Below are 17,633 nucleotides of genomic sequence, written 5' to 3'. Positions count from 1 at the left end.
TCCCCTCCCCACATCACCGGGGTATCTCCCCACCCCACATCACGGGGGTATCTCCCCTCCCCACATCACCGGGGTATCTCCCATCCCCACATCACGGGGGTATCTCCCCTCCCCACATCACGGGGGCATCTCCCCTCCCCACATCACGGGGGTATCTCCCATCCCCTCCCCACATCACGGGGGTATCTCCCATCCCCTCCCCACATCACGGGGGTATCTCCCATCCCATCCCCACATCACGGGGGCATCTCCCATCCCCACATCACGGGGGTATCTCCCATCCCCTCCCCACATCACGGGGGTATCTCCCATCCCATCCCCACATCACGGGGGCATCTCCCCTCCCCACATCACGGGGGTATCTCCCATCCCCACATCACGAGGGCATCTCCCATCCCCACATCACGGGGGCATCTCCCATCCCCACATCACGGGGGTATCTCCCATCCCCACATCACGGGGGTATCTCCCATCAACACATCACGCGGATATTTCCCCTCCCCACATCACGGGGGTATCTCCCATCCCCTCCCCACATCACGGGGGTATCTCCCATCCCCTCCCCACATCACGGGGGTATCTCCCATCCCATCCCCACATCACGGGGGCATCTCCCATCCCCACATCACGGGGGTAACTCCCATCCCCTCCCCACATCACGGGGGTATCTCCCATCCCATCCCCACATCACGGGGGCATCTCCCATCCCCACATCACAGGGGTATCTCCCATCCCATCCCCACATCACGGGGGTATCTCCCATCCCCACATCACGGGGGTATCTCCCATCCCCACATCACGGGGGTATCTCCCATCCCCACATCACGGGGGTATCTCCCATCCCCACATCACGGGGGCATCTCCCATCCCCACATCACGGGGGTATCTCCCATCAACACATCACGCGGATATTTCCCCTCCCCACATCACGTGGGTATCTCCCATCCCATCCCCACATCACGGGGGTATCTCCCATCCCCACATCACGGGGGTATCTCCCATTCCCTCCCCACATCACGGGGGTATCTCCCATCCCCACATCACGGGGGTAATAATCGGAGGCTTCCGGTTGCTGCACGGAGCAAAAAACTGCTCCAGATTTATATAAGTAAATAAAACTAATTTGATAAATATTCCCATCAACCCCTCCATCCTGCAAGGCCTGTTCCCCGCCCTCTGCCTCCCCCGCCCTCTGCCTCCCCCCCGCTCTGCGTCCCCCCCGCTCTGCGTCCCCCCGTGCTCTGCCTCCCCCACGCTCTGCCTCCCCCCGCGCTCTGCCTCCCCCGCCCTCTGCCTCCCCCGCGCTCTGCCTCCCCCGCCCTCTGCCTCCCCCGCGCTCTGCCTCCCCCGCCCTCTGTCTCCCCCGCCCTCTGCCTCCCCCGCCCTCTGCGTCCCCCGCCCTCTGCCTCCCCCGCCCTCTGTCTCCCCCGCCCTCTGCCTCCCCCGCCCTCTGTCTCCCCCGCGCTCTGCCTCCCCCGCCCTCTGTCTCCCCCGCCCTCTGCCTCCCCCGCCCTCTGCGTCCCCCGCCCTCTGCCTCCCCCGCCCTCTGCCTCCCCCGCCCTCTGCCTACCCCGCCCTCTGCCTCCCCCGTGCCTCCCCCGCCCTCTGCCTCCCCCGCCCTCTGCCTCCCCCACGCTCTGCCTACCCCGCGCTCTGCCTCCCCCGCCCTCTGCCTCCCCCGCACTCTGCCTCCCCCGCCCTCTGCCTCCCCCGCCCTCTGCCTCCCCCGCCCTCTGCCTACCCCGCCCTCTGCCTCCCCCGTGCCTCCCCCGCCCTCTGCCTCCCCCACCCTCTGCCTCCCCCGCGCTCTGCCTCCCCCGCCCTCTGCCTCCCCCGCACTCTGCCTCCCCCGCCCTCTGCCTCCCCCGCCCTCTGCCTCCCCCGCCTTCTGCGTCCCCCGCCCTCTGCCTCCCCCGCCCTCTGCCTCCCCCGCCCTCCATCCTGAAAGGCCTGTTCCCCGCCCTCTGCCTCCCCCGCACTCTGCCTCCCCCGCCCTCTGCCTCCCCCGCCTTCTGCGTCCCCCGCCCTCTGCCTCCCCCGCCCTCTGCCTCCCCCGCCCTCCATCCTGAAAGGCCTGTTCCCCGCCCTCTGCCTCCCCCGCCCTCTGCCTCCCCCGCCCTCTGTCTCCCCCGCGCTCTGCCTCCCCCGCGCTCTGCCTCCCCCGCGCTCTGCCTCCCCCGCCCTCTGCCTCCCCCGCCCTCTGCCTCCCCCGCCCTCTGCCTCCCCCGCGCTCTGCCTCCCCCGCCCTCTGCCTCCCCCGCCCTCTGCCTCCCCCGCCCTCTGCCTCCCCCGCCTTCTGCGTCCCCCGCCCTCTGCCTCCCCCGGCCCTCTGCCTCCCCCGCCCTCTGCCTCCCCCGCCCTCTGCCTCCCCCGCGCTCTGCCTCCCCCGCCCTCTGCCTCCCCCGCCCTCTGCCTCCCCCGCCCTCTGCCTACCCCGCCCTCTGCCTCCCCCGTGCCTCCCCCGCCCTCTGCCTCCCCCGCGCTCTGCCTCCCCCGCCCTCTGCCTCCCCCGCCCTCTGCCTCCCCCGCCCTCTGCCTACCCCGCGCTCTGCCTCCCCCGCCTTCTGCGTCCCCCGCCCTCTGCCTCCCCCGGCCCTCTGCCTCCCCCGCCCTCTGCCTACCCCGCCCTCTGCCTCCCCCGCCCTCTGCCTCCCCCGCGCTCTGCCTCCCCCGCCCTCTGCCTCCCCCGCCCTCTGCCTCCCCCGCCTTCTGCGTCCCCCGCCCTCTGCCTCCCCCGCCCTCTGCCTCCCCCGCCCTCTGCCTCCCCCGTGCCTCCCCCGCCCTCTGCCTACCCCGCCCTCTGCCTCCCCCGTGCCTCCCCCGCGCTCTGCCTCCCCCGCCCTCTGCCTCCCCTGTGCCTCCCCCGCCCTCTGCCTCCCCCGCCCTCTGCCTCCCCCGCGCTCTGCCTACCCCGCGCTCTGCCTCCCCCGCCCTCTGCCTCCCCCGCCCTCTGCCTCCCCCGCCTTCTGCGTCCCCCGCCCTCTGCCTCCCCCGCCCTCTGCCTCCCCCGCCCTCTGCCTCCCCCGCGCTCTGCCTCCCCCGCGCTCTGCCTCCCCCGCCCTCTGCCTCCCCCGCCCTCTGCCTCCCCCGCGCTCTGCCTACCCCGCCCTCTGTCTCCCCCGCCCTCTGCCTCCCCCGCCCTCTGCCTCCCCCGCGCTCTGCCTCCCCCGCCCTCTGCCTCCCCCGCCCTCTGCCTCCCCCGCACTCTGCCTCTCCCGCGCTCTGCCTCCCCCGCGCTCTGCCTCCCCGCCCTCTGCCTCCCCCGCCCTCTGCCTCCCCCGCCCTCTGCCTCCCCCGCCTTCTGCGTCCCCCGCCCTCTGCCTCCCCCGGCCCTCTGCCTCCCCCGCCCTCTGCCTCCCCCGCCCTCTGCCTCCCCCGCGCTCTGCCTCCCCCGCCCTCTGCCTCCCCCGCCCTCTGCCTCCCCCGCCCTCTGCCTACCCCGCCCTCTGCCTCCCCCGTGCCTCCCCCGCCCTCTGCCTCCCCCGCGCTCTGCCTCCCCCGCCCTCTGCCTCCCCCGCCCTCTGCCTCCCCCGCACTCTGCCTCCCCCGCACTCTGTGTCCCCCACGCTCTGCCTCCCCCGCCCTCTGCCTCCCCCGCCCTCTGCCTCCCCCGCGCTCTGCCTCCCCCGCCTTCTGCGTCCCCCGCCCTCTGCCTCCCCCGCCCTCCATCCTGAAAGGCCTGTTCCCCGCGCTCTGCCTCCCCCGCCCTCTGCCTCCCCCGCCCTCTGCCTCCCCCGCGCTCTGCCTCCCCGCCCTCTGCCTCCCCCGCCCTCTGCCTCCCCCGCCCTCTGCCTCCCCCGCGCTCTGCCTCCCCCGCCCTCTGCCTCCCCCGCCCTCTGCCTCCCCCGCCCTCTGTCTCCCCCGCCCTCTGCCTCCCCCGCCCTCTGCCTCCCCCGTGCCTCCCCCGCCCTCTGCCTCCCCCGCGCTCTGCCTCCCCCGCCCTCTGCCTCCCCCGCCCTCTGCCTCCCCCGCCCTCTGCCTCCCCCGCACTCTGTGTCCCCCACGCTCTGCCTCCCCCGCCGTCTGCCTCCCCCGCCGTCTGCCTCCCCCGCGCTCTGCCTCCCCCGCGCTCTGCCTCCCCCTCGCTCTGCCTCCCCCTCGCTCTGCCACCCCCGCCCTCTGCCTCCCCCGCGCTCTGCCTCCCCCGCCCTCTGCCTCCCCCGCCCTCTGCCTCCCCCGCCCTCTGCCTCCCCCGCCCTCTGCCTCCCCCGCCCTCTGCGTTCCCCGCGCTCTGCCTCCCCCGCGCTCTGCCTCCCCCGCCCTCTGCCTCCCCCGCCCTCTGCCTCCCCCGCCCTCTGCCTCCCCCGCCCTCTGCGTCCCCCACGCTCTGCCTCCTCCGCCGTCTGCCTCCCCCGCCCTCTGCCTCCCCCGCGCTTTGCCTCCCCCGCGCTCTGCCTCCCCCGCGCTCTGCGTCCCCCGCGCTTTGCCTCCCCCGCGCTCTGCCTCCCCCAGAGCTCTGCCTCCCCCGCGCTCTGCATCTCCCGTGCTCTGCGTCTCCCATGCTCTGCCTCCCCCGCGCTCTGCGTCCCCCGCGCTCTGCGTCCCCCGCGCTTTGCCTCCCCCGCGCTCTGCCTCCCCCGCGCTCTGCGTCCCCCGCGCTCTGCCTACCCCGCCCTCTGCCTCCCCCGGCGCTCTGCGTCCCCCGCGCTCTGCGTCCCCCGCGCTTTGCCTCCCCCGCGCTCTGCCTCCCCCGCGCTCTGCGTCCCCCGCGCTCTGCCTCCCCCGCGCTCTGCGTCCCCCGCGCTCTGCCTCCCCCGCGCTTTGCCTCCCCCGCGCTCTGCCTCCCCCGCGCTCTGCGTCCCCCGCGCTCTGCCTCCCCCGCGCTCTGCCTCCCCCGCGCTCTGCCTCCCCCGCGCTTTGCCTCCCCCGCGCTCTGCCTCCCCCGCGCTCTGCGTCCCCCGCGCTCTGCCTCCCCCGCGCTCTGCCTCCCCCAGAGCTCTGCCTCCCCCGCGCTCTGCATCTCCCGTGCTCTGCGTCTCCCATGCTCTGCCTCCCCCGCGCTCTGCCTCCCCCGCGCTCTGCGTCTCCCACGCTCTGCGTCTCCCGTGCTCTGCCTCCCCCGCGCTTTGCCTCCCCCGCGCTCTGCCTCCCCCAGAGCTTTGCCTCCCCCGGCGCTCTGCGTCTCCCAGCGCTCTGCATCCCGTGCTCTGCATCTCATGCTCTCTGCATCCTGTAGACTGTCTCACTCCTCCCCACCTGCAGACTGTCTCACTCCTCCCTTCCTGCAGACTGTCTCACTCCTCCCCACCTGCAGACCGTCTCACTCCTCCCCACCTGCAGACTGTCTCACTCCTCCCCACCTGCAGACCGTCTCACTCCTCCCCACCTGCAGACCGTCTCACTCCTCCCCACCTGCAGACTGTCTCACTCCTCCCTTCCTGCAGACCGTCTCACTCCTCCCCAACTGCAGACCGTCTCACTCCTCCCCAACTGCAGACCGTCTCACTCCTCCCCACCTGCAGACTGTCTCACTGCTCCCCACCTGCAGACTGTCTCACTCCTCCCCACCTGCAGACTGTCTCACTCCTCCCCACCTGCAGACTGTCTCACTCCTCCCCACCTGCAGACCATCTCACTCCTCCCCACCTGCAGACCATCTCACTCCTCCCCACCTGCAGACCGTCTCACTCCTCCCCACCTGCAGACCATCTCACTCCTCCCCACCTGCAGACTGTCTCACTCCTCCCCACCTGCAGACTGTCTCACTCCTCCCCACCTGCAGACCATCTCACTGCTCCCCACCTGCAGACCGTCTCACTCCTCCCCACCTGCAGACTGTCTCACTCCTCCCCACCTGCAGACTGTCTCACTCCTCCCCACCTGCAGACAGTCTCACTCCTCCCCACCTGCAGACCATCTCACTCCTCCCCACCTGCAGACCATCTCACTGCTCCCCACCTGCAGACTGTCTCACTCCTCCCCACCTGCAGACAGTCTCACTCCTCCCCACCTGCAGACCGTCTCACTCCTCTCCCCACCTGCAGACTGTCTCACTCCTCCCCACCTGCAGACCGTCTCACTGCTCCCCACCTGCAGACTGTCTCACTCCTCCCTTTGCATACTGTCTCACTCCTCGTTTCCTGCAGACTGTCTCACTCCTCCCTTCCTGCAGACTGTCTCACTCCTCCCTTCCTGCAGACTGTCTCACTCCTCCCTTCCTTCAGACTGTCTCACTCCTCCCCACCTGCAGACTGTCTCACTCCTGCCTTCCTGCAGACTGTCTCACTCCTCCCTTCCTGCAGACTGTCTCACTCCTCCCTTCCTGCAGACTGTCTCACTCCTCCCTTCCTGCAGACTGTCTCACTCCTCCCTTCCTGCAGACTGTCTCACTCCTCCCCTCCTGCAGACCGTCTCACTCTTCCGTTCTCTCTCAGGAGAAGATCCGGACCACGTTTCAGAACCTGATCGTTGTGGACCATCCCAATGTGGTGAAGTTCCACAAGTACTGGCTGGATGTGAAGGAAACGTCGGCTCGAGTGAGAACACAACGTGTGACACTGACACACTGAGGGAGCCCCTCTCCTGTGTGTGTGTGTGTGTGACACTGACACACTGAGGGAGCCCCTCTCCTGTGTGTGTGCGTGTGCGTGTGTGTGTGCGTGTGCGTGTGCGTGTGCGTGTGTGACACTGACACACTGAGGGAGTCCTTCTCGTGTGTGTGTATGTGTGTGGCAGTTGCAGACTGAGGGAGCCCCTCTCCTCTGTGTGTGTGTGTGTGTGTGATACTGACACACTGAGGGGGCCCCTCTCCTGTGTGTGTGTGTGTGTGTGTGTGTGTGTGTGTGTGTGTGTGACACACTGAGGGAGCCCCTCTCCTGTGTGTGTGTGTGTGTGTGTGTGTGTGTGTGTGTGTGTGTGTGTGTGTGTGTGTGTGTGTGTGTGTGTGTGTGTGTGTGTGTGTGTGTGTGTGACACTGACACACTGAGGGAGACCCTCTCCTGTGTGTGTGTGTGTGTGCGCGTGTGTGTGTGTGACACTGACACACTGAGGGAGCCCCTCTCCTGTGTGTGTGCGTGTGCGTGTGCGTGTGCGTGTGTGACACTGACACACTGAGGGAGTCCTTCTCGTGTGTGTGTATGTGTGTGGCAGTTGCAGACTGAGGGAGCCCCTCTCCTCTGTGTGTGTGTGTGTGTGTGTGTGTGATACTGACACACTGAGGGAGCCCCTCTCCTGTGTGTGTGTGTGTGTGTGTGTGTGTGTGTGTGTGTGTGTGTGTGTGTGTGTGTGTGTGACACACTGAGGGAGCCCCTCTCCTGTGTGTGTGTGTGTGTGTGTGTGTGTGTGTGTGTGTGTGTGTGTGTGTGTGTGTGTGTGTGTGTGTGTGTGTGTGTGTGTGACACTGACACACTGAGGGAGACCCTCTCCTGTGTGTGTGTGTGTGTGTGTGTGTGTGTGTGTGTGTGTGTGTGTGTGTGTGTGTGTGTGTGTGTGTGTGTGTGTGTGTGTGTGTGTGTGTGTGTGTGTGTGTGTGTGACACTGACACACTGAGGGAGCCCCTCTCCTGTGTGTGTGTGTGTGTGTGTGTGTGTGTGTGTGTGTGTGTGTGTGTGTGTGTGTGTGTGTGTCACTGAAACACTGAGGGAGCCCCTCTCCTGTGTGTGTGTGTGTGTGTATGTGTGTGTGTGTGTATGTGTGTGTGTGTGACACAGACACACTGAGGGAGCCCCTCTCCTGTGTGTGTGTGTGTGTGTGTGTGTGTCTGTGTGTCTGTGTGTCTGTGTGTGTGTCTGTGTGTGTGGTGTGTGTGTGACACTGACACACTGAGGGAGTCCTTCTCGTGTGTGTGTGTGTGTGTGACACTGACACACTGAGGGAGTCCTTCTTGTGTGTGTGTGTGTGTGTGTGTGTGTGTGTGACACTGACACACTGAGGGAGTCCTTCTCGTGTGTGTGTGTGTGTGTGTGTGTGTGTGTGTGTGTGTGTGTGTGTGTGTGTGTGTGACACTGACACACTGAGGGAGCTCCTCTCCTGTGTGTGTGTGTGTGTGTGTGTGTGTGACACTGACACACTGAGGGAGCCCCTCTCCTGTGTGTGTGTGTGTGTGTGTGTGTGTGTGTGTGTGTGTGTGTGTGTGTGTGTGTGTGTGTATGTGTGTGACACTGACACACTGAGGGAGACCTTCTCGTGTGTGTGTGTGTGACACTGACAAACTGAGGGAGTCCTTCTTGTGTGTGTGTGTGTGTGTGTGTGTGTGTGTGTGTGTGTGTGTGTGTGTGTGTGTGTGTGTGTGTGTGACACTGACACACTGAGGGAGCTCCTCTCCTGTGTGTGTGTGTGTGTGTGTGTGTGTGACACTGACACACTGAGGGAGCCCCTCTCCTGTGTGTGTGTGTGTGTGTGTGTGTGTGTGTGTGTGTGTGTGTGTGTGTGTGTGTGTGTGTGTGTGTGTGTGTGTGTGTGTGTGTGTGTGTGACACTGACACACTGAGGGAGACCTTCTCGTGTGTGTGTGTGACACTGACAGACTGAGGGAGCCCCTCTCCTGTGTGCGTGTGTGTGTGTGACACTGACACACTGAGGGAGCCCCTCTCCTGTGTGTGTGTGTGTGTGTGTGTGTGTGTGTGTGTGTGTGTGTGTGTGTGTGTGTGTGTGTGTGTGTGTGTGTGTGTGTGTGTGTGTGACACTGACACACTGAGGGAGCTCCTCTCCTGTGTGTGTGACACTGACATACTGAGGGAGCCCCTCTCCCGTGTGTGTGTGTGTGACACTGACACACTGAGGGAGCCCCTCTCGTGTGTGTGTGTGTGTGTGTGTGTGTGTGTGTGTGTGTGTGTGTGTGTGTGTGTGACACTGACAGACTGAGAGAGACCCTCTCGTGTGTGTGTGTGTGTGTGTGTGTGTGTGACACTGACACACTGAGGGAGTCCAGCTCCTGTGTGTGTGTGTGTGTGTGTGTGTGTGTGTGTGTGTGTGTGTGTGTGTGTGTGTGTGTGTGTGTGACACTGACAGACTGAGAGAGACCCTCTCGTGTGTGTGTGTGTGTGTGTGTGTGTGTGTGTGTGTGACACTGACACACTGAGGGAGTCCAGCTCGTGTGTGTGTGTGTGTGTGTGTGTGTGTGTGTGTGTGTGTGTGTGTGTGTGTGTGTGTGTGTGTGTGTGTGTGTGTGTGTGTGTGTGTGTGTGTGTGTGTGTGACACTGACAGACTGAGAGAGACCCTCTCGTGTGTGTGTGTGTGTGTGTGTGTGTGTGTGTGTGTGTGTGTGTGTGTGTGTGTGTGTGTGTGTGTGTGTGTGTGTGTGTGTGTGTGACACTGACAGACTGAGAGAGACCCTCTCGTGATTGTGTGTGTGTGTGACACTGACACACTGAGGGAGTCCAGCTCCTGTGTGTGGGTGTGCGTGCGTGTGTGTGTGACACTAACTGACAGGCTGAAAGGGCTTCAGTAGAAAGCCGGGTGGGGGTTTGACCCGGAGATTACGAGTTTTGGCCACGTATCTCCGGTATTCGGGTTTACCTGGAAATTCTCCCGGCGGTGGTGTCTCCCCCTGTCTCCCTCTGCAAATCCCGTCAACATGGCTGCGCGCCGTCAAATTGCGCGGCGTTGCTATCACAATGGGATGCTACGTGGTGTCACGTTGCCATGACAACAGGGTGTGACGTGATTCCTTGGTTCATAAGGCGTCCCGTTGTCATGGCAATTTGACACTGCATGATGTCATGACGACACATTGTCATGGCAACGCGCGCCATTTGACGTCGCAGAGCCATGCTGACTGTATCTTGCGGGGGGGCGGGGGGGCTGATGCTGCAGAAGGCAAGATAAATAAATATATAAATAAGATAAATGTAAAAAATCTTATTGCAAAAAGTCTCCGGTTTAGCCTTCAATAGAAGGTAGCAACCCTGACAGAAAGCCTGTATTGGTCTGAGGAATCCAGCAGGGAGCTGGTTAATTACAGCTACAGACAATTAACCAGTCTCCACCTGGCTCATCAGACAGGTATAAACCCTCCTGCTTACACTGCAGGAGATCGCTTGAGCACAGAGGGACTGTGCTGCCAGCAAGATCCCCAGGATCCGGGCCCTGGAACCCACCAGAGCGTGGCCCCCCAACGGACACCAACCCAGAGACTGACATACAGGGCCCTCTGCTTACAGGTGCCTCTTTTGGGTCATAGGTTAGAAAGAGGCTTATCCTCTCAGCCCTGGAGATAGGGACAGGGAAAGTGAGTTAGCCCTTACACAGGGAGAGGGTGTTTGTTTACTTGTCTGATTCCTTAAAATGTATTGCTTAAAGCTACGGGCTGTATAAAAGCTATGGTTTATTTCCCCCAAATATGTCTCCCTGCTTGTACCTCTGCACATGTCTCTTACATATGGTGTCAGAGGTTGGGATAAGAGGTGGCCCTTGAATTTCAAAGGGGCCCCGGAGACCATTTGGGAAAAAGTTTTGTGCTTTGGCCTGCTTACAGTTTCTGCAACGAAACCAAGAACCAAAGAATCACGTGCAGAAGTGACCAGGGCTACGCTGAGCATCACCAGAGCATCGCTGGAGGCGGAGCTTAGAGGCCAGGTGACTCAGTGCGAGAGGGATCACGAGATGGTCCAGAAACTGAAGCAAGAGCTAAAGGAGCAGAGACGCTGCTCCATCCCCAACATGCAGTACGCCCAGGAGAAAGAAACCTGGAAAAAGCAAGGTGCTGGGGCCCCAGCCAAGAAATCCGCAGAGCTCCTAATGATAACGAAGGGTGCATCCAGGCACGCTCAGAGCCAGCACGAGAAACAGGATTCTCTCGCTTGGGAACTAAACTTGTTGAAACGGGATTAAAGCAGCAGAGTAATTCACAAATACTGCAAGGCTCTTGTCCAAGCGAGGTTGGAGAGAGAAAGGTATCTGCGCAAACGCTCATCATACGGGCTGCCTACAGAGGAACGAAAACTCGCCGGCTGTCGCAGTGTGTGACACACACACAAACAGTGACACACACACACACACAGTGACACACATGCATACACACACAGTGACACACACGCACACAGTGACACACACACAAACAGTGACACACACACACACACAGTGACACACACACAGTGACACACACACAGTGACACACACACAAAGCAGCAGAGTAATTCACAAATACTGCAAGGCTCTTGTCCAAGCGAGGTTGGAGAGAGAAAGGTATCTGCGCAAACGCTCATCATACGGGCTGCCTGCAGAGGAACGAAAACTCGCCGGCTGTCGCCAGAATAAAACAGCCCGTCTTCTCCAGTCAATATGGAGAACGCCACGTCAAAGAAAGCACTGTGACTATTTGAAACAATGTTTCATTTTTCTCCTGTCGTATGGTAGGAAGTGCCTGCCGCACAGATGCTACAGGAAAATGCTGGAAGCTGCTTGTGTGATTCAATCCAGATATAGAACCTACATCATAAGGGTTTCCAGGTGTCCAGTATTGAACTGGACTGTCCTGTATTGGGACACTCTGTCCAGTAAAAAAAATAGAGGTAATACTGGACATGTGTCCGGTATTACTTCTCTGGACATTCCTGTAGTGACCTGATGGCTTGGGGGGTGGGGGGGGTCACGAGATTTCCCTGAGCAGGGAGAGTGCGGGGCTGTTGTTAGGTGGCTAGGCAGCTTCCTCCATCCTGATTGGAAGCTGCTGGGTAAGGCTTTGTCCCCGCTCTCCAAGCATGAGCACCAGGTGTCCTTTACATTTTCGCAAGCACTCGCGGGGAGGGGGGGCGGGGGGACGCTGCAGGGGAAGCTGAGCACGCTAGAAAGTTTAAATAATTTGTTTACTTAAGCGCCGAGCGTGTGTGCCCGCGCATGCGCGCGCATCGCGTGCGCGGGGACTTGCATATATTTATATGCAAGTCACCTCGCCAAGCGCCGCCCACTCAGCGAGCTCAGCGCTAGCGGGGACGCAGCCTAAGGCCTCGGTCCCGCTGCGCTCGTTGGCGCGGGCGGCCATGTCGCGAGTTCCCCACCAGCAGGGGAATCCCCATCGAGCCGGTCCCGGTCCCCCCTGGCGGCACAACGCACTACACGCTGTGACTACAGGTTTGACGGCTCCAAAAAAGAGAGGCCACGGGTAACGGTGAGGTGTGAGGGGAACTACAACCAAATGGATGTCCGGGAATTGAAGTAGCCTGAGCCAAACGCAAATCACCCCTCTACTGATCAGGGGGGGGCTTGTTGCAAATTATCCGGTGATGGATGAGAAAGCTGTGGACCGGGGTCCCTGGTACTGAAGGAGCTTCAAAACGATGCTACTATAGCAGAGATACCCCGCCAGACATCACTTGGGACTTCCCCACACATTGAAGGATCGGTCAGCGTAACAGAAGTAACACGTCAAGATGATAAGTCTATCGACTTCCAAACTGAGATGTCACAGGGGTCAATCAGAGTGGATAAATACTCAGCTCTGGTTGAACCATCCGTGATCATGGATACTGAACTTGATGCAGGTGGCCCCCTAGTCTCCGGGAAGAAAAGATTGCTCAACGCATGGAAAAACTCGTGGCCAAGCGGTTAAAAGAAAAAGACTTTGTAAAATGGAAAGAGGAGCTTGAGCGAAGAGTCCTCCACGGAGGTGATGAAGCTAAGCACATCATAGAAAGACTGCACTTGGGAAAAGTCCTCCTCGAGTGACTGAAGAGCACTAATTTCAAGCATCTTCTTGAAGGGACACGAGTTACCTGGAGAAAGGGCACCAATCTCAGCATGACTGGGGATTCTCTCCCTCCAACCATTGTCATTCGAGCCAAAGGTACATCTCGAGTGAGAGTGGAGGGATGGGCTTCAGCCGTGGCTAGCCTGAGATACCCACAAACAGGGGAGGTATGTAACAGGGCCATAACCCTGTCTAAAGGGGGCTTCAATAGAAAACCTGAATTGGTCTGAGAAATCCAGCAGGGAGCTGGTTAATTGCAGCTAGAGACAATTAACCAGTCTCCACCTGGCTCATCAGACAGGTAGAAAAGCTCCTGCTTGAACTGCAAGGGAGAGCTCTTGAGCACAGGAATGTGCTGCCTGCAAGATCCCCAGGAAACAGACCCTCTAATCCAGGGCAAAGCGGACCCTGGAACCCACCAGAGGGTGTCCCGCAACGGACAGAGACTAACATAAAGGGCCCCCTGCTTACAGGTGCCTCTTTGGACTTTGGGGTCATAGGTTGGAAAGAGGCCTATCCTCCCAGCCCTGCAGATAGGGACTGGGAAAGGGAGTTAGCCCTTACACAGGGATAGGGTGTTTGTTTATTTTTGTATTTCCTGTATTGCTTAAAGCTACGGGCTGAATAAAAGCCATTGTTTATTTTCCCCAAATATGTATCCCTGCTTGAACCTCTGCACATGTCTCTTACAGAGCCCCTCTCCTGTGTGTGTGTGTATGTGTGTGTGTGTCACCAACACACTGAGAGCCCTCTCCTGTGTGTGTCACCGACACGCTCAGAGTCCCTCTCCTGTGTGTGTGTGTGTGTGTGACACTGACATGCTGAGAGCCCCTCTCTGTGTCTGTGTGTGACACTGACAGGCTGAGGGAGCCCCTCTCTCGTGTGTGTGTGACACTGACAGACTGTGGCAGCCCCTCTCCTTCTCCTTGTGTGTGTGTGTGACACTGACAGACTGAAGGAGCCCCTCTCGCGTGTGCATGTGTGTGTGACACTGACAGACTGAGAGAGCTCCTCTTCCTGTGTGTGTGTGTGTGTGTGTGTGACACTGACAGGCTGAGGGAGCCCCTCTCGCGTGTGCGTCTGTGACACTGACAGACTGAGGGAGGCCCTCTCCTTGTGTGTGTGTATGTGTGTGTGACACTGACAGACTGAGGGAGGCCCTTGCCTGTGTGTGTGTGACACTGACAGACTGAGGGAGCCCCTCTCCGTGTGTGTGTGTGTGTGACACTGACAGACTGAGGGAGGCCCTCTCCTGTGTGTGTGTGTGTGTGTGTGTGTGTGTGTGTGTGTGTGTGTGTGTGTGTGTGTGTGTGTGTGTGTGACACTGACAGACTGTGGGAGCCCCTCTCCGTGTGTGTGTGACACTGACAGACTGTGGGAGCCCCTCTCCGTGTGTGTGTGTGACACTGACAGACTGAGGGAGCCCCTCTCCTGTGTGTGTGTGACACTGACAGACTGAGGGAGCCCCTCTCCGTGTGCGTGTGTATGTGACACTGACACACTGATGGAGCCCCTCTCTCTCTCATTATGTCTCTGTCCCTCTCCCCAGGTTGTCTTTATAACGGAATACGTGTCATCCGGGAGTCTGAGACAATTTCTGAAGAAGACGAAAAAAAATCGTAAAACCATGAACGCCCGGGTATGTGTTCTGTGACGCACCAGATGAAACCTCTGCCCCAGTCCTGTTTTACCACTTCACTGTATCGCTAACCGCTCGGACAGTGACGGGGTTAATTTACCCATAAAACAAACATCACAGAGTTTAGACAAGGGGTTACATGCCTGAGTGCTTTCATGGTATTGCTAGGGCAGTATATGTTGCAGATTCCTTTAGCCTGTAACATAGCTTTGCAATGCACCCTATATCCCTATATATAATTCTATATCCGCCGCCTGACACAGTGACCTATTCTATATCCGCAGCCTGCCACAGCGGCCTGTTCTATAACCGCAGCCTGACACAGCGGCCTATTCTCTATCCGCAACCTGACACAGCGGCCTATTCTATATCCGCAGCCTGACACAGCGGCCTGTTCTATAACCGCAGCCTGACACAGCGGCCTATTCTATATCCGCAGCCTGACACAGCGGCCTGTTCTATATCCGCCGCCTGACACCAACCTATTCTATATCCACAGCATGACACAGCGGCCTATTCTATATCCGCAGCGTGACACAGCGGCCTATTCTATATCCGCAGCCTGACACAGGGGCCTATTCTATATCCGCCACCTGACACAGCGGCCTATTCTATATCCGCCGCCTGAAACAGCGGCCTATTCTATATCCGCAGCCTGACACAGCGGCCTATTCTATATCCGCAACCTGACACAGCGGCCTATTCTGTATCCGCAGCCTGACACAGCGGCCTGTTCTATATCCGCAGCCTGACACAGCGGCCTGTTCTATATCCGCAGCCTGACACAGCGGCCTATTCTATATCCGCAGCCTGACACAGCGGCCTATTCTATATCCGCAGCCTGACACAGCGGCCTATTCTATATCCGCAGCCTGACACAGCGTCCTATTCTATATCCGCCGCCTGACACAGCGGCATATTCTATATCCGCCGCCTGACACAGCGGCATATTCTATATCCGCAGGCTGACACAGCGGCCTATTCTACATCCGCAGCCTGACACAGCGGCCTATTCTATATCCGCCGCCTGACACAGCGGCATATTCTATATCCGCCGCCTGACACCAACCTATTCTATATCCACAGCATGACACAGCGGCCTATTCTATATCCGCAGCGTGACACAGCGGCCTATTCTATATCCGCAGCCTGACACAGGGGCCTATTCTATATCCGCCACCTGACACAGCGGCCTATTCTATATCCGCCGCCTGAAACAGCGGCCTATTCTATATCCGCAGCCTGACACAGCGGCCTATTCTATATCCGCAACCTGACACAGCGGCCTATTCTATATCCGCAGCCTGACACAGCGGCCTATTCTATATCCGCAGCCTGACACAGCGGCCTATTCTATATCCGCCGCCTGACACAGCGGCATATTCTATATCCGCAGCCTGACACAGCGGCATATTCTATATCCGCAGCCTGACACAGCGGCCTATTCTATATCCGCAGGCTGACACAGCGGCCTATTCTATATCCGCAGGCTGACACAGCGGCCTATTCTATATCCGCAGCCTGACACAGCGGCATATTCTATATCCGCAGCCTGACACAGCGGCCTATTCTATATCCGCAGGCTGACACAGCGGCCTATTCTACATCCGCAGCCTGACACAGAGGCCTATTCTATATCCGCAGCCTGACACAGCGGCATATTCTATATCCGCCGCCTGACACAGCGGCATATTCTATATCCGCAGCCTGACACAGCGGCCTATTCTATATCCGCCGCCTGACACAGCGGCATATTCTATATCCGCAGCCTGACACAGCGGCCTATTCTATATCCGCAGCCTGACACAGCGGCCTATTCTATATCCGCCGCCTGACACAGCGTCCTATTCTATATCCGCAGCCTGACACAGCGACCTATTCTGTATCCGCAGCCTGACACAGCGGCCTATTCTATATCCGCCGCCTGACACAGCGTCCTATTCTATATCCGCCGCCTGACACAGCGGCCGATTCTATATCCGCCGCCTGACACAGCGGCCTATTCTATATCCGCAACCTGACACAGCGGCCTATTCTGTATCCGCAGCCTGACACAGAGGCCTATTCTATATCCGCAGCCTGACACAGCGGCCTATTCTATATCCGCAGCCTGACACAGCAACCTATTCTATATCCGCCGCCTGACACAGCGGCCTAGTCTATATCCGCAGCCTGACACAGCGGCCTGTTCTATATCCGCAGCCTGACACAGCGGCCTAGTCTATATCCGCAGCCTGACATTGCGGCCTATTCTATATCCAATACAGGGTGACATAGTGACACACACAGAGGTGACCCGTGACCACTGAGTCCGGATCTCCCATTGTAGGGTGACATAGTGACACACAGCTTTTTCTGGCCATCACGTCTTTCCCTATAAGGACATGGGTGACACATGGAAGTGACCTATGACCGCTGTCTGTCTCACCCACCGCAGGGTGACACAGTGAGCAGAGGGTTTGTGTAACTGTCTGTTCTGTATCCCAGGCCTGGAAGAGATGGTGTACGCAGATCCTGTCAGCACTGAGGTGAGATCCTGTGGTACCCACTGGACAGGGTGACTTGTATGTATGTATATTTATTTACATATTGCCATCCATGTACACAGGACTCCTCAGCAGTGATACACGGGACATAATAATATAACACATAATGGGGAATAAACGCATCAGACATAAAAGTAGCATTAGGAAAAGGAGTCCCTGTCCCAAAGAGCTTACAATCTGAGTGCCATGATGTCCCACCACTCACTGTCTGCATTTAACTCATCCAGCCAGCCCCCCCCCCCTCCCTCCAGGTATCGCCGGAGGGGAGAGGAGGAAAAGGTGGGGGAGGGGTGAGCCTGGGCCCGGCGGGCATGCCGCACTTTGCCTCCGCGCTTTCTTTTATGTTATAAGAGGAACATTTAACAGAATGCCACATAAAATATGAAATGACATGCGGCAGGGAGACACCGTGTCACCAGGATCAGCGAGGGAGTGTTCAGGGAGACACCGTGTCACCAGGATCAGCGAGGGAGTGTTCAGGGAGACACCATGTCACCAGGATCAGCGAGGGAGTGTTCAGGGAGACACCGTGTCACCAGGATCAGCGAGGGAGTGTTCAGGGAGACACCATGTCACCAGGATCAGCGAGGGAGTGCGCAGGGAGACACCATGTCACCAGGATCAGCGAGGGAGTGCGCAGGGAGACACCATGTCACCAGGATCAGCGAGGGAGTGCGCAGAGAGAGACCATGTCACCAGGATCAGCGAGGGAGTGCGCAGGGAGACACCATGTCACCAGGATCAGCGAGGGAGTGCGCAGGGAGACACCATGTCACCAAAGCTTTTCACAGCAATGCTTTAAGAATTGTTCAAGACATTGAAT

The 17,633-nt window shown here is 59.8% G+C and overlaps 1 protein-coding gene across 4 annotated transcripts in view; it reads left to right on the top strand.

Moving 5' to 3' along the window:
* The window catches only part of NRBP2 (nuclear receptor binding protein 2), a 137,542-nt gene that overhangs the window by 48,935 nt on the left and 70,974 nt on the right, over nucleotides 1-17,633 (top strand). For all 4 annotated transcript variants that reach the window (XR_012790740.1, XM_075581129.1, XM_075581127.1 and 1 more), the window contains exons 4-6: nucleotides 6,375-6,476; nucleotides 14,175-14,264; nucleotides 16,752-16,792. Coding sequence is in view for 3 of the 4 variants with exons in the window: in XM_075581129.1 (XP_075437244.1) it covers nucleotides 6,375-6,476; nucleotides 14,175-14,264; nucleotides 16,752-16,792 (233 nt within the window). In the remaining variant the exon portion in view is untranslated. The remainder of the gene's footprint in view (nucleotides 1-6,374; nucleotides 6,477-14,174; nucleotides 14,265-16,751; nucleotides 16,793-17,633) is intronic.

The sequence above is a fragment of the Ascaphus truei genome, chromosome 2 (assembly GCF_040206685.1).
Source record: "Ascaphus truei isolate aAscTru1 chromosome 2, aAscTru1.hap1, whole genome shotgun sequence".
NCBI lineage: Eukaryota > Metazoa > Chordata > Amphibia > Anura > Ascaphidae > Ascaphus > Ascaphus truei.
The sequence above is the reverse complement of the archived record's forward strand: the minus strand, read 5'-3'. Positions and strand labels throughout refer to the sequence as shown.